The sequence below is a fragment of the Mugil cephalus genome, chromosome 10 (assembly GCF_022458985.1).
Source record: "Mugil cephalus isolate CIBA_MC_2020 chromosome 10, CIBA_Mcephalus_1.1, whole genome shotgun sequence".
NCBI lineage: Eukaryota > Metazoa > Chordata > Actinopteri > Mugiliformes > Mugilidae > Mugil > Mugil cephalus.
In genome coordinates, this window is record NC_061779.1 from 2,679,572 (window position 1) to 2,707,205 (window position 27,634).

Here is a 27,634-nt window from a genome sequence, read left to right on the forward strand (position 1 = left end):
TGACGTAAGAAAATGTAAACTTTATTGCAATTTTGTCATTCTACGCTCTCTGATTTACAGAAAAAGAAAAGAAAAGGGGAAAAAAAAAAACTTGTAATGGCACAGTCATCGTAATATATACATTGCTGATACTGCAATAATCCAGACATCGTGTTGTCCAGGTTTTTAAGAGTGGCATATTAAGGAACATGGCTCGCTCAGTCTGTAGAGGGGAAGGAATAACACATCAAAGCTTTTCCTGCGACTTCTATGTGAACGTACCACGGCATTCCACGAAAGGCATTACAACGGGGGGAACTAGAAAAGCTCCGCACACAGAGGGGTTGTGGGAAATCACAGTTTTGTCCTTGTACATTCTGCTCTAGGAGAGATTAAGACGTCGATGTGTTCACAACATTCTGCTAAGACATTTGGTGATCTGATAAGCTTCGTTAGACCTGAGTGTTTGAGTTGATACAGTAAACACAAGCGGTACGTTTCCAGAGTCTGTATCATTACTGCTGGCCGGTTAAGATTGCCAAAAACAAATCAGCCAATAAAAAAAAAAAAAAAAAAAAGCATTGACAAAGAGCACTATTGACTAGCTAATCATACGTAGGATTACAAACTCTTCGTGTGTGGATACTGAATATAATCACGTTAGAAAAATTTGTTTTCTAATTTGCTTAGAGCATTACGTCGGGACTCAAATAACTTTCTGTTAAACTGTTACCACTACAATCTGAAGGGTAGACGAGGTCGAGGTATGCGTGAGATGAGGGCAGAAACTGAATTACTCGTGAAGGCTGCTGCACTTTGACATCAAGCTCAAGTTCGAAGTATATGACTTCTTTCGGTGACAATATCTCCATAAGCGAGTATTGTTTTCACATATATTTGGTTTGACATTTGGAGATTTAAGCTCAGTTGCTTTAACTGGTACCATAAATGCCTGTTAAGTAGAAAGGCTGTTAGCTTAGCATAAAATCGGGAAAACTGGCCCATAGACTGTATAAATATGGACGGCGTGTCCCCACTTACTTGCATTGACCAAACTGATGCTATTTTTGGGGACGGGCATGTGGGCGGAGCCATCTTGCACTTTGGAGCCACAATATCAATGCCCCGCACACAATTTGCATTTTCAACTAATCAACACTACACTCTGCTCTACCTCCACCAGTTACAAGTAAATGTTGGATTATAAACTGTACTTATTTTTAACAATTGTTTTTACAACTCTCACGGTCCCACGGAACCTCTTTACGGAGGGGTTGGCATGGCAACTGGTGGTCGGCATTATGTCACATCCTGTTGCTATAGCGTAAAATAACTAACTAAACTTATCCAAAGAACAGACACTTGAACATGCATGATTAAAACATTATATTAACTACCTAAAATGACTGAAACCATCCTTAAAAAATACTTGGCATGTATTTAAGTGTTTTAATTCCCATCCACTAACATGGCTTCACTTTTGAGGAGCAGTTCCGCCGTCCATCTTTATACAGTCCATGCTCTGACCAAATTTTGATAGTTTGATATGAAGCACAGTGTAAAAGAGGAACCTGCTTTATTTTAGTTCATTTTATTTTTTTACATAGTTTATCCCATTGCTCAGATTCTAGCTTTGGTCCAAGCTAGACATTTCTTTATATAGACAGTTTTTATGCTAAGCTAACCTGCTTGTGGTAGTTTTGTATTTACGATACCTGGACGACAACATGGTGTTCTTCTGATAATTTTGTTGTGTAGGCTACACCCCCAAATGTAAAACTATTAATTAGGAATCTCCAATTCAACACTACATCAGTTGTGCTGTTTTCATGGATTTTTGGGCATTTGGGGAAATATGCTGTGTGGTTGTTTTGGGCTTGTTATGTAGAGAGTCTAGAACTAGGAGATGGTTAGCTTAGCATAACAACCATAAAATAAAGATGTGACTGTCTCTATTTTTGTAAAATATAAATGAACAACTGTTGTTTCAGAGGTGTTGGTTGTCAGATTTTCTTATTTTTGCTAACTTAGGCTAACTGGGACTAGCTAGCTGTTGCTTATGTTTTAGGCTGCTAGTAGTACCTTAAAAAAATGAATAAATAAATGAAGCGAAACAGAAAACGAATAAGCGTACATCCCCAAATGTCAAGGTATTAATCAGGAATCTCCATTACACCCGTGGTGTCATGAAGGCATATTTTAGTACTATAATACAGTATCAGTCAGTTAGCGAAAAGCAGCAGGTTAGTAACCAGGTAAAACCTAGTCTAAGCTGAAATATCCAAATATATGCAAAGTTACGACAGTTTCTTGGCCTCAAGCACGTTTACCGTACAGTACTAAGAGACAATCAGAAATGTCCAACAAACTGGCAGGTTGATAAAAAAGGATTAAACTAATACGTGTGAGCGGGTCATAGGTTGTTGTGTCTGGTGACTTTGTGAAGCAATGAAAATCCATAAGTTGAGGTACATTCATGAAACGTCAGCCCTTTGGCTCGATAAGTTCAAGTAACAGCCTTTTCAACAAGTGAGCAAGACGTGTGGTGTCTCTGTACGTAGCTTGCGATGAACTCATTTCCTCCCAGTAAGCATTTCCCTCCGAAAAGCCCTTTCACACATCTTCCTTTGACTTTCCTATGTCTTCATTTGGTCTTCTTGAGAGATTCAGATTCATTTAAGCAAACAAAGGGGCTTGCTTTGTTCCTCCTTATCAAGAGAGCCAGCAGCAACTAAGTATTTAAAGACTGTAGAAATGCAGTATGTAAACACACAGATTTCTCCGAAAACAAAAAAAAGAAAAAGAAAAAGAAAAAGCAGGACCGATCAAAAAATTCCGGAAACAAAATCAGCCAAGAGGTAAAACCGATTAACAAATTCACGAGAGAAAAAGAAAAATACAAATCATTTTGAACCGTAAAGTGCAAGTATAAAAAAAAAAATGAAATCTTCCTACATTTCATGTCAAGGCAGCAGAGCCTTGAGAAAGGGTCAATGGTCTTTAGTGGAAAAGTGCAAATTGAGAATAGCACAAGTATATTTAAAAAAGAAAAAAAAGAAAAAAGAATTTGATTCAGAACAGTAACAGGATAAGTCATGTGACTCAGTAGATCAGTCATGTGACTCAGCTTCTCCGTAGGAAAACAGCCACCTCTGCCAGGGGTACAGGGTAGTCCTGCAGGAACGTCCCCCCATCGAACACCTGCGCGTTGCGGCCGTCCTCCCACTGGAAGCCCCCGTCGGGTAAATAAATATCCCTCTGCACTGCCCCCTTCTCCACCACTGGTGCCACCAGGACCTGGAAGCGCACAAAGTTTGCACACGTAAGTTTGGTAAAAACAAATTCAGATGTCAAGGAGATTGTACACTTAATTAGCAAGACATCAGGTTACAGCTGAAGGTTGATTCATGCCAAGTATATCGTGACGCCCACGAGAGAAGCAACTCAATCCCCTCCCACCAGAAAGTCACCTCGTCTCCGATGAGGAACTGGTCATCGATGGTGTAGGTCATGGGGTCGTTGGGACTCAGCCACCACATCGGCCGGTAGATGGGGTTTCCCGTCATCTGCCACTCCTCCGCATACTTTTCAATCAGCGGTACCACATCCCTCTGGTGCTTCGCTATGTAGGTCCGAGTTAGGTTTAGCACCTAAGGGTCACCAGGGAACACAAGAACATGTCAGCGTAAACTAGGAGATTTATCAGGAGGGGAGTGAACTCATTACATAGATGTGCCTCTTTTGAATAGTTTCTGCATTGCGTCTTTGGCTGTTATCTTGCCAAATATATTTTCAAGAAATCTGAAGCAACTGAGAGACAGAAACCGATTAAAAAAAAAACTTTCTTGAAGGGATACGCCACCCCTATGTGAAATTTAGTCAATCACCGTATTCCCCAGAGTTGGATAAGTGAGAAAAGGCGTTTTTAAATCGGTCCAGGCATTGTCCTAATCCAGCAGGGCAGCTGTTAGCTTTAGCTTAGCATAGGCCCTGTAATGTAGTGTTGCCAATTAGCCAGACATTGCAAAAGTGACAAATAAATTCAAGAATTTCCCTAATAACTTGTGTACTTCACATCAAGTACAAATGTCAATGCAATTAATATAGACTTTGAGCTACATATACACTGCAAAGACGATATGTTGGGAGTATCCCTGACGGGGCCCCCAAGGTGACTCTTGTCTGGGGCCCCCATAGTGTCTTGAAACAGCCCTGGCCCTAGATAATCCCTTCGTTCTGAATGTATATGTCACAAGAAATTGTTGAATTCTTGAGTTTATGTATCTAACTGGCAACACTACATTACAATGCCCATGCTAAGCTAAAGCTAACAGCTGTGCTTCTGGATTAGGACAATGCCTGGACCCATTTAAAAATACCTTTTCTCACTTATCCAACGCTGCAAAATACATTGAGTGACTAAATTTCACAAGGGATGGCGTATTCCTTTAACCTGAATCCTTCACCACATGAATGAATTTCAGAATAACACTGACAACTACGTCTGCTAAGGACATTTGTGCCATCTCTACAGCCAGACTTTTCAGACGAAACTTAAAAGCAGCTCATTGTTGACTTAGCGGCTTCAAAAACTGTCCAAGTCTTCCTCCTGTCTCCCTCAGCATTCCTAGAAGGGTCACATCCTCTCCGCTGTCCCATGACAAAAACAAAACCCGACCGCATCTATAAAAAAAATGTATTTTTATGAGCTGGGATTGAGAACATTTGTAGGAATGAGCTTGAATCACAGCCCGGGTTTGAGTGGATCTTTCTCTAATTGAGAAGCCAGGCATGTGTGTGGGTTTGAGGTTTTTATTGCTATTTGATTCCAGTGCTGCCGCTGTGACCTGTCTACGACTGACTGAAGTCTCACCCGTGCTGGAAATAAAGGTGCGGCACGTTTAAACTTTAACGGTAAAATTCCCATAAAAGGGTAATTTATCACGTGCGATGCGGGCCGCCTATCCTCCGCTAAAAAACCCACCTCGGCCTCACTTCATCTGGGTTTAAGGTCATGCAAGAGACCCACATGGAAAACATTGCTGCTGTCAAATGTCTGGCTGTCCAAAAGGCCTATTTTTATCACGCAACACAAGTCACAACCAATATATTTTGCTGCCTCCATCCTCTCCCCGTGGGAAAAAGAATATATATATACAGTTGATCACTCCCACTCTGTCACACTTGTCAATTACTCATGGAAATCTTAATTGCCACAATAAAGTATTTTTCCAAGACTTGTCCTCAAATTCATTATCATTCCTGCCGAAGTGGCTCTTGAGAGCGAGAGTGCGCCATAAATCTGGAATAGGGATCGTAATTCAGAACAGATGGGAGTCTTAACCACAGGTGAATGAGATGAGGAGGAGAGAGGGCAGGAAGAAGGAGGGAGAAAAAGGAAGGAAAAAAAAAAAAACAACCACAACCCTTCATCCTTTCAAGACGCAGGAACCTGAGCTCCGGTACCACATTGTCAAACGTATCAATACCTGTCACCGGAGACCGCTGGTCTTGTTTTCCTGCTGTGTGCGGTCTATACCGCATTCCTGATTTCCAGCAGAGAGGGACAGGGTTAAAGTCCTGCCTCCCCCCAGCTAACGGGGGAAAGCCAGGTCTGAATTTTGGTCAGGTCTCAGCAGCCCTCCGGCTCCTTTTCAAAAGAACATTGGTGGGAACTTCCCGACACTCACCCTCAAATCTGAGGGGAGTCTGCAGGGTCAATACTTCTCTAATGTCTTTTGCACACTGAAAAAAAGTCAATCTAAGAATATCTAATTTTGACGTAATTAAGCCTGTGATAATAACAATAAAAAACAAAGTTTGTCTCTTGACATGAAGACTTTACGTTTTAAATTTGTCTACATTTGTTCAAAATACAAGTCAATTTGTTGTTGTTTTTTTCATAGCCTGATGCAATGAATTCTGGGTAAATCCCCCCAACCAACCATGAACCAACCAGCTCCACGAAGAAGAAACTGGAAAAAGTGTGAGACTTGACTTTAAGGTAAGAATTAAGTTAATGTTAGTGATATAATTGGTTAATTACTTTATATTATTGTAGAAATGAATAAGTAAAATAACTGGAGACTCTTGAGGTAACAATAGCAAACAACGTTAGCTTCAAAAGACTTTTTTTATATGAAACTAGTGTTAGCAAGTTGTTTTAAAAATACTTGATTCACACTTAATTCCAATCTAACGTTTGCAAATGACTAATTTAATGTAACTTAAGCAGAGATGTGTTTTTTTCCTCTACGTACCGTTAGCTTAACGTTACGGAGGAGCTAACGCTGTTTAGCCGTTAGCTAACACCGGTTAACCGTTAGCTAACCGTTAGCTAACCGTTAGGGGTTTTAGCCGATGGTTTTAGCTTTAAATCGGCCATGTACTGATAAAAACACGGTGCTTCATCTACTTAAAAAAGTAAGCTTTTTGCATCATTTAATCCCGTAATACTGTAAATGAAGTCGATTTATTTTTGCGGATGATATCAAATTACTTTTACAAGTTGACTTTACCCACTAAAGTAGGGATCTTAAGTTCACACGCTCTCACGCCACACATGACATTTCTCACGCCGAAAAATGATCAAACTCGCCGTACATATACTTTAAAAGAGATTAGTCATCTATGAGTAGATGAGGCGAAGGCAGGCTGCTCTGTTTCAATCGTCGACCAATCAGCCAATCAGAAAATAGTATTTGTCGTTGCTAGGTGAAATGGGAGCGCCCTAACCACGCCTTCCACAAATGCACTCCTCAGAGAATAACCGGAAGTGTAAACACTTCATCACTTAATTTATCATTATTATTATTATTACAATAGTTGTGTATTACAGTCTAGTAACTATGCAGAGCATTCATCCCCCTTTTGTGAGTAAAATCAACTTAAGTAAGTTGACATCATCTGCAAAAGTAAGTAGACTTTACTTACAGAATTAATCTTGTACCAACGAAGACTACTCTTGTTTGATCTACGGGATAAAATGATGCAAAAAGTTGCCTTCCTTTTTTTTAAGCAGACGGAGCACCATATTTTTGTCAGTGCAAGAAGGAAGGATAATCTCCCATTCCCTTTTCTTCACTTGATCTCACCCAAAGGGGAAAATCTTGTTAACAAGTCTGTAAAAGAATGTGAACCCACTGTGTTGTCACTGTGGTTATTACATTTCATGTCGCAGCTATAATGTCACCCCGTGACTATTCTCGGAGCCTGGATTGGATGGTATGGCCTTGCGTTCAGGTTTACAGATTTACAGCCACATACCTGGTCTTCTCCGCAGACCCAGGGTGGCGTGTGGAAGCTGATAACGGGGAGAAAGGCCACGATCTCCAGCCAACGGATGAACAACTCCTCATCTGCGACCAGGTCCCCAGACAGAGAGCCACCTACACAGAGAGACATAGTTGGTGCACTTGGTTAATTCTTTCTCCGGCTTTTGAAATGGACAGAACTAGCTATATAAACAGATTATGCGAATACGTTATGTGATGTAGGGAGAAGGGAGTCTCGTTTCTTTATGTAATCTTAACCGTACCAAAACAAGATATGGCTCAACAAAACAGTGAAATGTTTAGATGATCACATTCTTTAATTTGACAGTTTAATTAGTATTTATTCTCCATCATGACATAAAATACATGAATACACATAATTTACTTACTATTTCAGTGTCCCAGTGAGGGATTTGTTATTAAATGTATTCATTTTTTATGCATTTATTTATTAAAGATTTTTTAGCATTGCTTGAAAATTTAGTATTTTGGATAGATTCTTTTAATTAGTGGCGTTTTTCAGAAATAAATAATCATAAATCCAACCTGCGTGTGCCAATACTACTACTTCAATAATAATACTAATGATAATTCAAGACGAGAGGAATTTTCCCACTATCTAAATGGGAAATGTCTGAAATGTTTTGTCTCGGTCCAAGCACAATTATTATCAGGCCGTCTATTCTGTCTGCGCTACTGGCAGCTCCCTGTTTTCTCCACATCAAAGTGAATAGTTTTCTCACAGACATCAGCTGTGTGTCTGGGTGTGATCCACCATCAGAAGAATTTGGATTATTTCAGGAATACAATTCTTTTTTTTTTTCTTTTAGCACCAGATGTGCGCTCTTTGTCTGATAAAAGCATCTAAAGGCAAAGGTATCATCACGTGATTGCAAGTGAGGAAAGTGACCCATTGGCTGTGGTATTACCTACTGCATCAGGAATGAGGAAGTTGTATCCCAGCAGAGTGTGGTGCAGCAGGGAGGGAATGATGGCCCTCAGACCCATCGAGCTCCAGTCAGATTGCAAGGGGGTCATCCTCACAAACAGCGGCTTGTGGCTTGACCTGCGATAAACATGCCTTAATATTCCTGTTGACGGGGACGTGTGACGAATATAATTACGACTGAGGGAATTACCGTGTCCCTGCCGTCATGATGGCGGACTCTCCTATCCTGGTGGCCAGGTCGGCCAGCAGGCTGATGTACTTGTCTCCGGTCAGAGCCTGCGGTGGCCTCAAGGCCTGCTCCTCGAACAGATTTCCCTCACCCCCCTCCAGCGTGATGTACTCCATTCCTAAATGGGCCTGCAGGGACCCCACCCTGTCCAGGAACCAGCTCACGGCTCCTGGATTTGTGATGTTCAGCTTTACGCAGAACTTTCCTCGCCACTGACTCAGGACAGGGATCTGTATGACGGAAGGACAGAAGGATTTCATTTTCTTCTACAGCTTCTTTAATATGAGATTAATATCTTCATGAAAAATAAGCATCGTCTATGAACTGGAAGTAGCTTTTCTAAAAAATTAGGTTATTTCTCTGTATGTTACAATTCAAAACACCAACGTGTATCAAAATATAAAACTGTTTATTTTAACGCAAAAGCAAATTTGGAAATGATGAAATCCCAACGTTCTCAAACGTGTACTTGTGAATTTGTTAAATATGCATGTCATACCAAATTAAAAAAGTTAATTAGCATAAATAAACAAGTATGTATTGACCCTTCACTGCCAGGACATAACAGACAAAAGTCTCTATATGAGGGTTAATCCCAACGTATCTTTGTTGTCGTAGTTACAGATTGCCTTGTTTGGACCATTTTCGCATGGATCACTTTATCAAACTGAAACCGGTGAAGGAATGGAAATGGAAAATATTTCGCTTTGAAAAAAAAAAGTCACTGTCTGTGTCTGGTTTCCCGTGAGCTGAGGAAACTTCGTAGTAATGAGAACTGCACATGACGTGAAAAACTCTGCAGCGCAGTCACAACCAACTAAAGAACCCTCAGGTAGAAAAGTTTAAATGTCGAGTTGCAGCTTAGAGCTCGATAGGATGATGGGTCTCACCAGCCGTCCCTGGGGGGCAGAGGGGAGGCTGAGCCAGTAGGCCTCGGTGCCGTCGACCAGGGAGGTGTGGAACTGTGTGGTGTCCACGCCCAGGAAAGGGGACAGGGTGATGGAAATGTTAAAAAGCTTGACAAGTGGGAGGTCCCTGGTCAGTCTCTTGGACATCCCCCTTTTCCTGCTGTTGAGGTAGTCATGGTCCTGCAGAGAGACAGCGAGATACACAGCGATACTATATGACTGCATCAGCATGTGGCCAGGCATGTGATAATATATAACCCCTGGAAGAAACATTCGACATATGTTATAATCCTCTGGGATTTAGACGTTAGACTTCGGGTTACATAACAGTAGAACAAAACCTCTTAAGAATACAAAGACTGATCACAGGAGGTGAACTAGTTGTGGGAACAGCGGGTAAATTAGCACATATTGTGCAATTTCCCAGTATTTTTCCTGATCTTTTATTTGTTCTTTTTTTTTCCTCACCAGAAAGAAGTCGAAAACAAAAGCTTGACTTGGGGCTATTTAAATTCTTTTTTTAGGGAAAAGAAAACTACTTTATTTAGTGTCTCACTAATAAACTTCGAAATGTGGTGAACTTATTAATAAGCCAACTTTTCCAACGCCAGCCAGTTGTTCCAAACTAATATGGAAACTGGAAAAGAAAGATCGCAGTGTGACTGATAATTTAAGAATACTTGTAAAGCTGGAGTGAAAGAGGGGATCATTGTTGCCAGTCACACTTCTGTAACAGCCTTACACTTCACGGACAACTCAGAATCCATAAGTTTCCATGCAGGACTATACGCTTGGTTCCTTCCCTATAGCTGTAAGTGAACACAGCTGGAAGGTGTAGAGCCAACGAAAGTGGTGGTTAAATATATTTGATCTTCTAAAAACTGTGAGATTGACAGGAAAAGCTGTTTTCTCTTCCTGTGCGAGTCATTCCATACCTATCAAAATGGTAATGGCAACACATTATCGCACTGTGCATGCGTATTGAGATACTTAAACTCCTCTCCAGTGGACTAATTTGTAGTGACAACTTTGAAACTCTTCTGTCTTTTCTTCTGTTATGGGGTCAGGGTCAGAGCACAGTATTGTGTCCCAGCCAGGATCAAGTTAGTCTTGGCTGAGTCCCCTTCGAATCTCAACACACCTGATTCTTCGCCATCCTAAAGTTACCACACCAAGAGCAACCTGAGATCTGTCAAGAGAGGCTCTGTTTGTCTTCTCTCAACTATATTTGTTTTGCAATGGAAACATCACTTGGTGTTGACACGGATCCACTTAACTGTAGTCCGACTTTTTTTTTTTTTTTCTTTTTTTTTTTCCCTGACTGGTTCGCAACAACATTTGTGGAAAGTAGCCGGATAAATGTGAAACCGAAGCTCTGATGTTGCAATGGGTAGAAAAACATCACATGGTCTTTAAACGCACTACCTGTGGAAAAAGAAAATTCTGAAAACATATTTTGTAAGATGGCAACTACACTGATCAGGCACAACATTATGACCAACTGTCTCATATTGTGTAGGATGTCCCTGGTCTGGTCCAGGTAGGTGCTACATGTCTAAATAACATCCACATGAATGAATACCAGGTCCAAAAGTTTCCCAGCAGAACATTAAGTTGGTCAGTGTTGTTTACTTCTCCTGCCAGTGGTGATAATGTTATGCCTGATCAGTGTATGTATCTCATTTACAAGTTTTGGGGCATAATTCAGGTGTGGTTTACAACCTGGTAACTAAATTCTGAACGGTGACTTTTCCATGAACCTCCCTCCTTTGTTCCCCTCCCGTCTCCAGTGCTCTGGAGATCCACTTAAGAAAACTCTTTCATCTCCACCTCATGCCAGTTCAGTGCCTCTGAGACCAGTTAACCTTCACCAACTACACTGCCCTGATGACTGAGGAGGAGGAGGATTAAGAGAATCTAGGCTACAATGTGCAAGAAGTTAAGAAGACGCCAAGGAACACGATCCCAAACGCGAAGCAACCGAGAGCAGCAGCAGCAGCGGCAGCATGTTGTGGGGTTGCTTTGCTGCAGAAGGGACGGTTGCACCTCAGAAAATAAAAGGCATCATGTTAAAATATAGCCAGAGAACTTCTGGATGTACCCCGAACATACTTCCAAAGCCAGGTGTATTACTCGCCATCACAAATCGATGACCTCAATCCAAGAGAACGTTTGCTGGCAGAAATATACTAAAAAGGTGTGAGAATGGAGGCCTACAAACCTGACCCAGTTACACGAGTTCTGTCACAAGGGATGGGGTAAAATTAACAACATCCTGTACGAAATTTGTGGACAAACTATACATTATGTTATATGCTATCTTCCTCCAGAGGAGATATTCCTTTCAACAGTATTTGCACAACAAAAACCCAATCTGAGAGACAGTCAGTGCGTTTGCATGCATAGCTTAATCACGCTATGCTCAAAATTCGACTTTCTGACTAAAGTCCTTGTCCCAGTTTACATGCAACGGAGAAAATCAAATAACTGACGAGTACGTGTCCTCCTCCTCCACACTAGGTGGCGATATGTGTCTTTTCAGCAGGTTAATACATCCCCCTTTCTGTTCATGCATTCATGCGGCAGACGGTCATTTCAAGACGCTACTTATGGTGCAGATAAGATGGCGCTTTGTCGAGCATGTGCACACGCGTTGTCCAGTTAAAGTCAGATTAAGGTGTGCACATGCCGGAGAAAGTCGACATTATCTGGGTGTCTTCATTGGATAATGAGAATTTTAGTGTTTCCATGCACTTAAGTTGTCCAGTTAAAGTCGGATTAAAGCCATAATTTTTAGTTCCATACAGAAAGTACAGAGTGGATTACGTACCATATCAGAGAGGAGGGTGGTGGAATGTTCATTGAGGCTGATGACTCCCTCCCCCAGCTGGTGTCTCCTCAGACGGTTAGAGAAGGTCCTGAGCTCCCTCTCCACCTTCTGCCCCGAATCCACATTGGCGAGCAGCTTCCAGAACGGCAGCCTACAGAAAAAAAACCCAGGGCAGGATTTCATACACATGTCCCGCTGCTCTTGATAAATTTTACTCCATGGCTCACTAAATACCCACAAAAGCTTCAATCAGTGCTTAGTGACCCATTTGACGCACCACTGTTTGACATGCTGGTGTTATGACAACAAGAAATGAAGCTGGGGAATCTCCTCTAATCTGAAACTGAACTAACCACAGTGTTTTCATGTCGGGCAGCTCCCTGCTGTGCTCGGAGAGTTGTTGCACCGCTTCCTGGTGTGCAGCTTTTACGTCGTGGGCCACACACACAGTGTACTGCAGAGGGAGTCGCTCCATGCTAGGCAGCGACTGGAGGCAGAACTGCTGCCTGCTGTCCACGCCGATCTGCAGGGGAATATCGGGAGATACGAGCACCGCAACACCTGCATGGTAGGAAGCAGACAGGAGAGTGTACGGGACACTGGTTTAGTACACTATGGGTGTAAATATCGATTTAGGGAGCCACAATGCACTAGGGCTGGGCGGTATGACCAAAAATGTATATCACTGTATTTTTCTAAATTCTGATGGTATCACGGTATTTTGTGGTTTGTGGTTTTCACAACATTTCCTACTGGTTGAGAGAGAAATTAATGCACTAGATTCACTAGGGATGAACTATTTTACTGTGATGATGAGTAAATATTGTAGAATAATCACACACTAGCAGTAAAACGGGTTTGCATGGAAACAGGGATAATTACGGTTGCATTTATTTTGACATATTTATTCATATTTATACATATTTTACTGCTATGTCTGTAATGCCAATAGCTGCACAACCAGCTACCGTAATAATTGTAAAACAACATTTTATTCTCATTCATAAAAAGCTAAAACTGGGGCCATTTTCCAGAACGGGGACTGTCCCCAGAAATCGGGGACATCTGGTCACCCTAAAAAAAAACCCAAACAACCGACACGGCACCTCTCGTTCTGCTGCTTCTTCATTTTTCGGACCTTTCCATCTTCACCAAACCACAGTGACACAATGTGAACGCTGTGTAATAATCAAATATGCATCATAACGAAAGGTAAAACATTCGGTATGAGCCGGTGTACCACCCAGCCCTACAATTCAGGTAACGACAGCCTATATGACCTCAAAGACGTCGAGTAGCGCGAGTCTGAGACGGTCCATCGCAGATTCCACTTATATGACATAGCGCGCAAGTGTTACTGAGACCGGGATGAGTGTGATGGATGGAGTGTTGTGGGAGGTTGAGTGTACGCTGTGTCAGCTGATAGCGCTCCACTCAGATGTAAGAGAAAACACTCCCCCAGGATGAGATATAGCAGCGTGCGGTTGGATGAGTTTACCCTTAGGACCGCTGGCCGCTTGTGAGCAGACAGGTTGCTCTGTTCTGTGACACCGTCAGGAAGGACATAAAATAAGAAGAACCGCTGTGATTCAATTAGACGGCCTTAACCTCTTAGAGCCTCCCAGATGAGGCGCTGCTCTGAGCGCCCTGTACTGTACGCAAAACGCTTCAGAGGCCTCATGAAATGATTATACGTAGCAGTAAATTCTGTCCGCAGATGTAGGTGCCCTGCAAGGAATGCCTTGTCCCTCTCAGGTTACCCATACCCTCCCCACTTCTCCCCCAACCTGACTCCCACCTTCTCCCAGCTACCACCTCTTTCTCCCTGCTCTGCTCTGCTCTGCTCTGCTTGATTCGGTCCCGTTTTGAGCTCAGTAAAACCCCACTATTGATCCGAAACTCAAACCCAGACTCTTTTCCCCCTTTTTATTCTTTTTTTGCACAACAAATCAAAACTGGGATTTGAGATTTCTAGCTTATCAATGGACGGATTACAGAGTCTGAGAAGCCGGTGGGAGTCTGGCTCACTTGAGTCCCCCTCTCTGGTTTCAATGGGCTTACTGTTCTCATGCGGGCAGGGACCAGGAGCGGGCAGGATACTCGAGTACCGGTTTATAATCAGATTAATAGTTTCAAGAGATCGGTGTTTAAGTGCTGCATAAAGCCCAGTGAAGAGCCTTTGGCCTCGAGGCGATTCTCACGTGTTTGCAACGGATAATGTCAAAGAGATACTGGTAACACCTCAGCTGCCTCTCACAAGGTATTAGGTCACCTCCCGACCGCTTCTTACAGATTCACCAATGGCAGATAAACCAGAGATTTTTGCAGGGAAATGAATATTACACAAGGAATACAATTGAGAAATAAAACAAAGGTGGTGCATTTTTAAACTGTACGGTAGAAAGTGGAGAAAATGCAACGGCTCGATGGGAGGATGGAAGTGGGACGCGTGCAGTGGAAATAGAGGCAACAAGAGAACACAAGACACCGAGTAGACTCGTAGAAAACGATGTGCACATACGTCAGTTTGTTTTACCAAAGTGCACACTGGGGTGGAAAGTGGAGTTTAGGTTTGTAAGCACGGCTTCTCGAGTCGTATTCCTGCCTTGATGGGAAATGACACTGCAAAGCCTCAAGGAAATGGGACAATCTGATCCAGAGCTGCTGCATCTATTATTTCCATCTCTGATTAACCATGCAGATTTGGAAGTTAAGTACACTAAATCCTTCTCTAGTGTGTTTGTGCAGTTCTAGTCAACAGACTTTGCATGCGTGCGTTTTTTTTTGCTCTAATAAAACTCATATAAAATAATAACAGCAGAACAGCGAGTAGAGACCCTACTTTTATCACAACAGCGTCTTTAGAACACGTCTTTCTTTTTTCAAATGTCCAAGCTTCCCATAAACTATTTTCCACCGGCGCTCAAATGTGAAATTAAAGTACGCTCTCACCTTCAAAGCAGCAACAAATGTAAAGATGAATGAAGTTCATCGGGCACATTTGAGTGATTCGACACACACATTCCTCAACTTTACAGCTGTTGAGCGAGCGAGCGAGCGCACAAATCAAACGGCTTCCGCGTGCACGCGAGAATACACGCATGCGTTGCCTCGCTCATTCACACGCGCGTTTTTTTATTTAATGGGGGGAACTGCAGGCTTCCAAGAAAAACAGAGCAGGAGTTATGGGACCATAAAGGCTCTGCACTTCCTCCCGCTCAGTCTGAGCCGAACGTTCGGAGGTAGCGGCGGAGGATGACCCCCGTGCACCTTCTCGGGGGTCAGGAAAGTTTTAACGCGGCATCTAGGCCCTCGGAGAGCGTCTGCAAAGAAGGAAAAGGCCGCCGCCCGACTCCCTGCTGCTGTGGACCAGATGGACCGCGCTCCTTTACCTGTCATATTCCTACTATTATTTATGATGCCCGTGCGTGCGTGCGTGCTCACAGACCTGACCGGGGTTATAAAAATGTGCATTCAATCGCTAACTGTGTGTGTGTTCAGGCACGCATTTCCTTAACAATGGAAATTTAGTTTCTGTGCCCAACCGCAAGAAATTGATGGCCACAAAACTGGGCTCTTGCCATGGTAGTAAATTTCCAATCCCACTTATTGAAAAAAAAATAATGAAACACCAAAGAGACTTTTCTCTGCTCTACTCCTGTCATCAATCAGTTTTATTGTTTCAAGTGTGAGACGCTGTGTCCCGCGCAAACATCGCAATGTGTCCTTCTCGCTATCAGTAATTTAGAAGAGACGAGTCCGGACACGAATACTCGAGAGCTGATGTAATATAAAATCATTTTCTTTTTGCCTCGACTTGAGCTGTTAAAGTTAAAGCGTTACTGTTGGGAGTCATGTCAGGACATTTCCTGGTCATTTCTACTGCACAAGGGAAACAAAAGTGACTTAAACAAGTAGATGGAGGCTGTTCCAACCATCTAAAAAGCCTCTATAGTCTCTGTTGCCTTTTGTGCTTGATGGAAAGTAGAAGAAGCCGACTGTGGAAAATATTCTGGGGGTGATATTCATACAGTAGCTCTCTCATGCGGGAGATGACAGCTTGCTTCTAACAAAGCTTTAGTTGGCTAAGTGAGTCATTCTTGAGGTGTTTTGCATCTTAGTCGCCGGGGAGTGCCGGGGTTTCAGGGGCAGCTGCCCAGAGACCTGCAAGAGACCTCATGGGCAAAAACATTCAGGAAGTGCTTCTATACTCCCTCTATACGAAAGCGTTCTGAATTTCTGTATAAAGATGTATAAAAGTTTTAGTTTTTGATTTCATTCAATGATTAAAACTAAATAATTCAGTATTAACACACACAAACAAATACTCTTCTATAATTGGCTCCTTTTACCCCAAAAATCAATTTACAAAGAACTTAAATTAAAAAACAACAACACAATAAGCAGCAAAATAATGATAGTAATAAAATAAAATGAAATGAAGTAGGTATCGACCAACCCTGACTTTCCATTTTAGGTCCGAAGATGTTATTCCATCAGTCAAACCAAACAAACAAAACAAAAATTGTAAATGTTTGTAGACCTTTCATCACTACACAATGGGCAGGACAATCAAACTGTTTCACTATATTTCCTCAAAGTACTGGCTTTAAGAGATGCTGAACAATGCTAAAGAGATTCTCAACCAGAGGCTTCTGCAAAATAGAGTTTATAATGTATAATATTATATAGTAAATACATAGATTTGGTCTTTTAAATCTGCCTTTTTTGAGCCTCTTTCTCGTTGCTTCGTACACACACACACCTGCTGAATATCAAGTTCAGACTTTTGTTTTCGTCTTGGTTAAACGGCGCGGTGGAACTCTATTTTTAGTTTATGGCTCTCTTGCCTTTATTAAGCTGATTGATTCAGTGTCGTTATCAGAAAGAGAAAATCGCAATCCGCGACGGTTGCATAACTTCTCTCGTTCTCTCCCTCTGTTGTGCTTGGCCGACTCCCCCAGAGATACTCAGGTTGAGGATCATCCCACGTGGAAAGACGAAGTCAGAGATAAATTAGGGAGGTAGTGAGGTGAAGGGGGAGATAAAAAAAATAAAATATGGTTATTAATCCGTCAGCACAAAGAGAATATGTGCGTACGCGTTGTACCGATGGTCATACGCAGCCTGAGTCCAGGAACGAGGACGTGAGACGAATGTTTGTAGTAGAAAAAACAAGAGAACAAAGCAAGTAATCTAATACAAATGTAGCAAACTAAGGAGAAGGTACCTTTATTAAAAGTTACTAATACATTGTAAAAATTATGAGGATACAGGTGAAACCTATATCAGCGACACCAGGAAGTGACATCATGAACACGCACATGAACCAACAGCTGAGCCGAGGTTTCATTTATCCAGAAACAAGGAGCACTACTTTTTTCTATTTTTTTTTCCATAATCTAAGAGTTCAAATTCTTTAACCAAATCTTTTTTTTTCTTGTAATTTATTTATTTATTTATTTTTTATCTGTTTACTCCAAGGGAGGTTATTAGGATTAGAGGGAGGCAACAGGTGGGTTTGGTGCTCACGAAACTATTGGGGGGGATCCAATGGGATATGCATGTGTATATTTATTTATTCAAAACTGAATATAATGCAACTAAAACAAAAAGTTATTACAAAAATTCTTAAATCTTTTGTACTACATACATACTCTTCATCACATAGACGTCACACATCCTTGGTGTCCACAGATTATATGTAGGTGGTCCAGGCTTTAACCAGTTAATTGTGATGCATTTCAGTGCTGCAGGTTTTACCGGTGGGGTTGAGGAACATCCAGATTTTATACCTCTTGCACGGACGATCTACTCCCAAAATAGTTTCCAGTTGCCTTTTTAAATGCGGCTTTGGATCAACACGACCTCCACAGACATTGATTTTGAATCCTCTGCTTCCAGTTCAGGCTGTGGCCTCTGTGATACTGAATCCGTTCTCAGTGGCCCAGTTGTGGATGAAGACAGGTGACAAGTTCCTCCAGTTGGCAACGCTCTCGGATGTCACTCTTCTTCACGGCTGCATAAATCTTCCGTCCCTCCTCCGCCTGCTTTGTTTTCCGACTTCTTCTTCGCGCTCTCTTGTCACCGTTCGCTCCGTTGCTCTTTTTAACAGCGCCCCAAGAGAGCTCTTAGATTAGTAGTGTCAGTCACAGCTCCATACTGCCTGCCACATTCATAATGTGCTCCCTAGTGACTGACTAAAGTCGGTGAAGACAGGTCCAACCTCATGTGTTCGGTCAGTGGGTTCAAGCAGCTTAATGTTACATGGAAGCTGCAGCACGTTTGCTGCCCCAAAAGCAGATTCAAGAAGAAGGTCATAGCTTCTAGAAGATGGAGACTTTGCGGATTTGTCCGTCCATTTAAATAATATCCACTGAAATGATCATATTTTCATTTTTATTACTTTTGGAGAACGGCCGTCTCTGAAACGGTTTCAGGGAAAACTTATGAAATGAAAGCCAGTGGCAGAGAGGTGCACCGAGCTTTCTCTTTATTAGTCATTAGAGTTAACTGTGAGCTCTGCTGGAGCATCATAAAAAAATCACTTCAAGTATATTTATGACGTTATGCAGGACATGAAATCACACGCTTAATTCAAAACAGGGCTTTTCAAATATATCAAACATGGTCAAACCTGAGAGTGTGTCAGGTGAATTACTTGATTGCTTTCTCAGCACTCTTCAGTAATCTGAGCTAATATACGTTGAACATTTAACCCTTCATTTATTTTTAAAATCCCATTCTGCGCAATTTTACTCGGAAACAAATAAAAGAAAAAAAAAACGCCAAAAATACGCAGTATATATCTTAAGCATTGTCTTTGTTTGACACGTCGTTGCTGCCTTCAATTACATTTACGAGACTAAATAATAACCTTTTCACTGCCAGAAACGAGGAACAAATCAATAATTCAATTAGGCCTTCACACGGCTGCATAAATTCACAATTTCCCGTAATGATCTTGTTTACTATCCTGCCATAAATGTGGACTTTTCTTCCATAAAGTCAGCTATAATTGTTTCCTGTCCCGGCACTATGAACCATAAAAACAATGCAGTTATGTCTCGACCGCACCGCACAATGCTGTGCTGTTTGTTTGCAGCCACAGTCGCACTATAGTTTTGAAATGTGACGGATCAGATTGTGTGTGAGCGGCTGGGCAGAGGACGAGGACGAAGCCTGCTGTTTTTGGCCGAGGATGAAGAGAAAGAGCTGGCGGTTACGGCGTTGTTTATGTGGCAAGGAGAGACGGGTTATGAATATTTATGTGTCAACTTTTAATGGAAATATACTGGGTGTTCTTAACTTCTCTCAAAGCTCCTGATGCTGGGAAATCTCTCAGTGACGAGTCGTGAGTCGTCACAAACCAGTCAGACGAGCACGGATCATTGTTAATGTTGTTTTCACGTTTATATATTCAAGGTAAGCAGCCAGAATGATGTGTATAATTGCACTACCAATCAAACTGAGATTGCACGGATTTTACATGGATTTAAAAATAGTTTATGGGTCCAAATACGTGAAAAGTGATTAGTCTGAGGTAGAAAGTCAGTTGTGCCTTACAGTGCATCACTTATCATCCCTGTCCTATCATCTGGATCCATGAGGAACCATCAAACTACCAAACTGGTGCAGGGGAGAAAGAAAAAGAAGAAGAAGAAGAAAAGCAAGTACAATGCACGTTTTTAGTGTGAGGTTTATACATGCGTATATTCTTATTTAAAATAGCCCCCTCCATCATTTAAGTTGCCCATAACTGTCCTAAAATAACCTAATTGTTTTCCGATCCAAACCAATCAATTTGAAAACTGTGGAGATGGAGAAGCTGCTGGAAATACTAAAACGGAAATACGCTAATACCGACGTAGTTACATTTCTGAGGGGTAGTGGTCTGGGCTGTAACTCAGTACATTTACGTGCACGTGGAAAAAAAAAAAATTATTGCCTTAATCTGACTTTAACTGGACAATTTAAGTGCAGCTTAACTTAATCAGACTTCTTCTAATCCAACTAAGACACCAAAATAATGCGATTGGAAATTAATTTTACGTACAAGATTAAAAAAGCTGAACTATTATCCATCTTGCCGCACGAACAACTCTTGCTTATTATTTGACGTAATTGATCAGCTGGAAAGGAGGCCTTATTGACATGGTATTAACTTGCTGAACAGACGCATATCGCCACCTAGTGTGGAGGAGGACGACACGTTCCTGTCAGTTATTCTTCAGATTTTCGATTAAGCTGTGCATGTAAACGCACCGACCGTAGCTAGGCCGTCAAATTAATGCAGAAGAATAAACCACTCAGTATTTATTTAAGCACCTTGCAGGGTCTTCTAAAAAAGCATCCCAGTAGCCAAAACTGACGAGCGACAGTCAACACGTCTTTGGGCTTGTTAGAACTTCTAACTATAACGGTTTGCAAAAAAGAAGAAATGAGACATACTGTAATGTACATGCACCCGGTATTTTTTTTTTTTTTTACAGTAGGAAAAGCTGCACGTTGTGCACTATTCTTACAGCCAGACAAAGACATCCTTGAACTTTAACGCAAGCTGTCACGTTAAATATACCTTTAGTGCTTCAACAGGCATCGCTGCCATTGCTGAGCATCAGTTTGCTATGTTTGGAGCTATATACAGTACGTGTGTGTGAGCGGTTACTTGGCAACTTTCAAACTGTTGTCCTCTCTGGGATCTAATCTCATCTGTGTGTGTGTCTGTGTGTGTGTTTTCTGTGTAAAGTTAAATGGAGACACGAAAGGGTTACAGGGTGCTGATAATTACTGATGTCCTCTCATAAGGTGGAAAAGGGCTTTGGTCATGTGACCCTCCCCTTGTTAAGCTGTTATGCAACGTTCCAAAATGTGCACAAGTGTCACGCGTGCTTCGTGTGTGCATTTCTTTCTGTCAGTACGTGAATTAATGTGAGCGAGGCTACCGGCTACCGCTAACAACCGGTGAAGTCGGAGCGGATGCTTGTTTTTACCACCTGGTTCTCGGATGTCCCGTCCCTGATTGTGGAATTTTAATTTCTCGAGACTCTGGCCTTCGCTTCAAGTGAACCTAAACTTTCCTTTAAGCCAAAGAAATCCGTATGCGCAGTCCGTCTAATGCTAAGTATCAGAATCTTTTGAGAGCACGGATTGGTTAGTTTGAGCAGTAGCTCCGAAACCAAACACCGTATTAAGAGAACTGGGGAGTCCAAAGTTCCTGAGGTTAATGCTATACTCTACCACACACTACACACGTTCCTCATCAGTCACATTAACCATTCACATCCGCTCGAGGTCCCTGACCCCACCCCCACCCCCACCTCTGCCCCCAGGATAAAAATCTAACACCTCCAAAATAACCCGGTGAGTTATAAGAGTCAGCAGGGCCCTCATCCAACCTGCACTTTTTATAGAAACAAAAGGCAATTACCCCGGCGTCCCTAAGAGTTAATTTAAGATGCTAAAGGTGGTTTGGACCCCTTTGTGTTCTAATCTCTAAATTAATAAACCGAGATGCCGGAGACGGTTTTGTGTTACAGTCTTATTTGTGGGCCAGCCAGCCTGTCCGCTCACTACAGTGTATTTTTTTTGTTTGTTTTTTTTTCCCGTTTTTTCGGGGGATGCTGCTTCTGAAGCCATTTTGCTCGGAGCACACACAAACAAACACTTACATGAGGTTGTGAGGGGGGTAAGAAAACCCACTACAACATCCACGGGGATTCCCTCATGCCCAGGGATTCACACCACAAATTGTATACTCACTGATGTGGGGTCGGATTACCGAATCCCTTGTTCTAACCCTGCACCAATGGGAAGTGTGGACAGGCAGCTGACCCGGAGTTATTTTAAAGATCTGAAATGATCTTTCTTCTTGTACTAGGCCTAGGAGAACCACAACAACCGGTGAGCCTCAGCTAAAAGATCAGGTCCACCCATGACCTCCTACCTGACGAGCCCAGGAAGTAGCGCTCCAGGGCCGAGCCGAACCCAGAGGGATTGTCCCTCAGGTCGCTGACGAAGAACGGCTGCATCGTGGCGTTCTGGTCGTTGATCGGCCACGTCTGACCACGCACGCTGGCGCCTCCGTACCAGGACACGTTGGTCATGGAGAAGCAGTCCTGAGAGAAAAGACGCATGCAGCCATGCACCAAAAAAAAAAACAAAATGAGAAAAGTCCATTACGACGGTAAAAACTGGCGCAGAGAAGATTCGGCTGAAAAGAACAACTGTGCAAAAGAAAATATGGTAATAACCGAGAATGAAAAGAGACACATTTGACATTGAACATTTTAGTTTCTGACACACTTTAAATCACGACTCCTAAATTTCTGAGCGAGTACACTCTGTACTCTGGGTGAGTACTTGGTGGACTTGTCAAATTGTAGCTGACATCTTAGAACATGAATGAACGGGGATTTGAAACAGGAAGGCGAGATGGATGAAATGACAAAGGGAGAAAGCTTCTCTTCTTCTCTCTCAGTGTGACGACTGACGACAAGCTTTTTTTTTTTTTTTTTTTTTTTTTTTCCTCCAGCAAATCCAGCTTGCTGTTAAGGATTCTCAAAACAGTTGCCAAGTGGTCACCTGAGAGGCCCCGGGGGCAGGATTTTCAAAATCAGGGAAAAATAAAGGGGACTTTGGTCTGGAAAGATTTACTGTGAGCAGTCGTGCCACATGACAGGGCGAGGAATGTTCCAGTGGGGACAGATTAACCTCCCCAAATGCTGAAATAGTTAAATGCCTCTGATAATTAAGCTGGCAGGGAAAGTACAGTAAGTACTGTCCATCCACATGTAGGAATCCACAACAACTGTGATGAAGCAGATTTAACACCAGTCGTTATTTTGGTGGCCGTAAAATGGATTTAAATCCAATTCAAAACAACAAATCAGAATCACAAATAGAATTTTATTAAAATCATACCTGGGTATTTTTTTGTTGAACTGCAAAATGTGTTTTATTTTGTTTATTTATTTATTTTTTTGCAAGATTCACTTGCATATCGATATTGATATTGTGTTGCCATATTGTACAAGAAACCTGCGTGTCAGCTGCGCCACTATCAGCTACGGCACTGCACCGTTATCAGCCAATTCACACAAACTTTTGAATTTAATACATTAAAAGCACCGAGCTTGAAACGTGCACATTCTTGCACTTTACATTTTGCGTAAATATTCCATTTTACGCTCCCGACTGCACACCTACCTTCAGCTCCACATGACAGTGCACCGGCGTCCAAGTCATGCTGTAGCACTCCGTCTCCTTCTCCTCATCCACCTCCAGCGAGATCTTCACCTCGGCCACCGAGTCCCACGTATAGCAGAATTCAGTTTTATTGAGCCAGCACAGGTTCCTCACAAAGGGAACCTCGACGTCGGGGTTCCCCACGTTCCCCACGTCAATTTCCACGTATGTCTTTTCCTCCGTTAGGGTCTGTATGACCAGAGAGTGGGTTCTTCTCTCCCAAATCAGTCCGCTAAAAGTCCCCCTGAGGATCCAGTTTTTGTTGGGCTGGTCCACCACTTGCCAGTATATGATCCCGATGGTCATTACAAAGAAGACGGCCACCCCGAGACAGGCTATAGCTCCTTTCCAGGTCTCGTTCATCTCCTTCAGTCCCGTGTCCCATGTTACCTCAGGGATGGGGCTAGGGTTCCTATTTCGAGCGTGGGGCATGTTGTTTTTGAGATCAGCAAAGAATCAAACACAAAAAAATGCTGCAAGAATCTATGTGCGTCAAAAATCTCTGTTGCCTCATCATGTCATGGTTTTTTTCAGTGAGTGTAAGCCAGTCTACTCTTTATCTTTGCACCGTTTACACTGCTGCCTGTTTGTTTTTTTTGCGCAACTGTGCCAGCAACAGAGACCTGTCATGTAAAGAAAGCTGTGAGAAAAAAAATAATCCCTGCGAGGAAATAAAACAGTATGAATGAATATTTGACTTACCACATACTGCTGCTGTTTTAAAAGAGTTGGATTTGTAAATTGCATTGGCTGCAGTGAGCTCATGAGCAGCCCCAAGTCGGGTTTGGCAGCAATGCCTACGAATAGCTCCTAAGACGCCGTCTTGCTTGCCCTGCACTTTCTGACGTAACGCCGGGTTGTTTCTTCAGAGGAAAGGTAGAGAGAGGGAAATGGGGGATCGGGAGGGTTTGGCAGAGTCGTGGAGTAGCCCGCCGGGGTGAGGAGGCCACGGGCGGCGCGGAAGGGAGGGACCCCCATGCGTGCTCGCAAACTCTCCTCCGTGCGCTCTCCGTGCGTAAAGACTGTGCAGACTTGTCATCTGGCGGTTTGGTGGACGGCGAGGGGCGCCAATTGGACATGGCAAGCTCCGGGCACATGTCATGCCGCATCCAGATCTTATTCTGCCGTGATCAACATGCTAATTCAATTAAAGGGTGACGTCTCGAACTGATATTGGAACCGCAAGTGCGAAGACCATGCAGTGGGATATTAAAAGCCAGCGATGTCCTCGCGTCACGTGCGTTTAGTTTAATTGGGTATATCTAATGGGGTTATTAGGCGAATTGGCCAATTAGGCTCAAATATATTTTGAATACCTTCCTCTGTGAGGTTAACGTGATCTGGACAGTTTGTTTTGCTCACTTAACAAATTGAGATTGAGTCACTTGTCAAGGAAATCTCCACGGCTCCACTTTATACTAAAAACAGCTGTATTTCACTCAACTAAATCCACAAAAGAAAGATGGGAATCCGAATTTAAGATAAAAATCACTGATGAAGATTGGTTGAACATGTGGAGAACACATCACACATCCACTAACTAATCTGGAGGGAGTTCTCATGGAAAAATCTGATTTATTTCACCCAAGGTCAAGAGAAAACAACTGAACCAAAATATGCTCCGTTGAGAGGATGTGGAGTAATGAATGTGGATCACTCACATGTTTTTTGGAAATGTGATGAAACAACGCAATTCTGGAAAATGTTATATGATTCACTATTGAAAATAAATCATTATAGGATCCATGTGTCTTGTACGATACTACATCTATGCAACATGTGTGAAATCAAAGGACAGATGCTTGGTTAAAGATTGTAAAAAAAAAAAATGCTATTACTAGGAAGTGGTGAAAGGAGGAGCCTCCTACACAGATCAATGGACACAGATCATAGAAGATAAAGTGAAAAAAACAGCTGTATTTACAAAATCAATTCTAATACCCAGTTCCCCTTGAGAATCTAAAATTAAATTATAAAAGTCTACCAGTGTTTTTAAACCTTATTTTCATTAGAATAGACCAAACAAACTCCACCATTTCCTGCTTCATATCCATATGGGTTTTACCATTATTGTCAATTATCTAAATGTTTTTTCTCTTCCCAGCTTCTAAAAAAAATATGTATGGAAACATCACATCACAACACTGAAAGGTGACTCAGATGTCAGCAAAATTGTGTGTCACACTTGCGTAACCGTGATTTTAGAACTTATAATGCAAAAATAATTAGCCCCTAATAAATAACATGCAGCGAAATGAGACAGACTCTGTGTGTGTCACATGCAACTTGTTGTTTAGCCAAATATCTCTCTGGCTTGTTGAATGCCGCTGGATTTATGGCCGCACTGACAGGTTCTAGGCGTGCTCGAAGACGAGTCACGTGCGGCGAAAGACCAAATCCCGAGGCAACACTAATATCTGTGGTGGATTCGGGGTGTGATTCATCAAAAGAGGGGCAGGAATGGTGTTTATAGGTGCCTCGAGGATGGCAGGTGATGCTGCGACTGGTCAGAGGTGGCATTCGCTGGCCTTTCGACTTGTCAGCATCTATTGTGTCTGAAGTATTGATGTCAACATAGTACAGCTGGGCTACCTGGCTCCGTCCGTAAAAACACGTTCAAGGATGCACAATAACAAAAACACGTTTGACTCCCAGCTCTCACAGGAGCAAATCATTAATTACAACTTTCTGGAAACTGTGCTGTGTTCATGTTGACTCGTTTCAGTCGGGTGTGCCAGCCAATAGTCTGGCTCTCTATTGGTATCCAACAACAACTTTATCTGACCCAAAAATAAGACGAGAGGACTCATGGCTTGAACAATGTTGTTATGTTTGTAGGTTAAAGTCCTCCGTGGTGCAGCGCAGCAGCTATCCCAAGAGTGTCGGCTGACATACCTTGAAGATCAGTTGCCCCCGTCCCTGTTTATTCATGTCAGCCCCCCTCCGATCCATCACATAACTCTGGCACAGGCCGAGACACTGGATAAGGCTGTGGGAACCTGTGTGAGAACTCTACCGCATCGACCTGTTTCCAACCACTGTGGTCTACTTAAAAAACCTCTGGAAACGTGTGTGCGACTTTGGGATTATTTCGTGTCAAACTTTCAGACGCTGCATCATGACCTGATTCCTGGTGCAGGAGAGGTTGTTCCGCCTGCACCGACGTTGAGCGACATCAACCGAACGGCTTCACAGTCGGTTCGCGTGTCGGACTTTCTCATGTCATGGTTTAGGCTTTCTCGCAGCGAATGAATGAGCTGGCTGAGCGTCTTCGGTGACAAAGAGCTACATCGGCCTTAAACGGTTTCGAATGTTGCACGTCACACGGTTTTAATTCGTGCACGCGCACCGTACGCACAAACTTGCATTAATTCCCCCCTGAACTTCAAGTTCAACGCGGGCCCCGTGGCAGCCAAGCTCTCGGGTCAGAGGTCAGGCTGATGACTACAACGGAACATCCAGGGGGGGGGTCAGGTCTAAATTTACACGCCGTCCAAATTGCCTATAGCTATTAATAGCGAGAGGACTGCCGCGTGGCATGCAGCCGCTCTCTCCGGGTGTGTGAACATGGGACGGGAAAAAAAACAGAGGAATCTGACCTGAACTGGCCACTAGCTCCAACCACTGATTTAGCGTTGATGGCACAGGGGCCAGGGTTTAATTAGGTGTGGGGTGGACGGGCTAATGGTTTATGTTTGGAGTGTCAGGCCGAGTCACTGCTTCATTCAGGCTACAGAAAGTTGAAAGGGTCGATGATTGGACACGTCTTGGAATTTGTTTTGGCAGCTACAGTAACTCCGGTACTCCAGTTATTTTATAAAATATTGTCTATTGTAAAGTCTGCTGAAGTTTTCTCTTCTTAATCACAGTTATCCACAGTCTGCAGCCATGCTAGCAGCTTCAGAAGCTGCACGAGCAAAATGCAATCATCAGCATGTTAACTCGTACTAATTAGCTGAAACATACAGTTTTGTTTTTATCATGTTTACCATGTCAGCCCTGCATGTTAGCGGGTTAATATTTGGTAATAATTGACATGAGATAAAAGGCAATTTTGTAAATATACAAATATATAACCTAAAATATATTATAAACTTTCCTTCTTTCTTTCTTTCTTTCTTAAATAGAAATCAAATATTTTTCAGACAGTTTTTCCCAGAAATGTTTGTCTCTTGTAGGGAGCTTTTCTTTCACTCTTCTGTCCAGTTCATCACTATC

At 42.5% G+C, this 27,634-nt stretch overlaps 1 protein-coding gene and 1 long non-coding RNA gene across 3 annotated transcripts; one reads left to right on the forward strand and one right to left on the reverse strand.

Moving 5' to 3' along the window:
* On the reverse strand, window positions 1–24,576 carry si:ch211-236l14.4 (SITS-binding protein). Of its 2 annotated transcripts, none has more exons than XM_047597445.1 (11): window positions 24,119–24,576; window positions 23,378–23,828; window positions 22,116–22,287; window positions 12,523–12,730; window positions 12,170–12,320; window positions 9,322–9,519; window positions 8,393–8,661; window positions 8,183–8,319; window positions 7,246–7,367; window positions 3,450–3,629; window positions 1–3,276 (listed from the first exon to the last, which is right to left on the reverse strand). In XM_047597445.1, exons 1-11 carry the CDS (start codon window positions 24,121–24,123, stop codon window positions 3,103–3,105), a joined length of 2,067 nt encoding a protein of 688 aa, XP_047453401.1. In that variant the 5' UTR covers window positions 24,124–24,576; the 3' UTR covers window positions 1–3,102. The 2 variants fall into 2 exon arrangements, with proteins under 2 accessions (XP_047453401.1, XP_047453400.1); XM_047597444.1 differs by having other exon boundaries at window positions 23,378–24,039.
* LOC125015504 lies at window positions 5,925–8,222 on the forward strand. The gene is made up of 3 exons (XR_007113611.1): window positions 5,925–5,983; window positions 7,262–7,384; window positions 8,084–8,222. It is a non-coding gene; the product is annotated as an uncharacterized LOC125015504 (long non-coding RNA).
* Window positions 24,577–27,634: the final 3,058 nt, after the last annotated feature.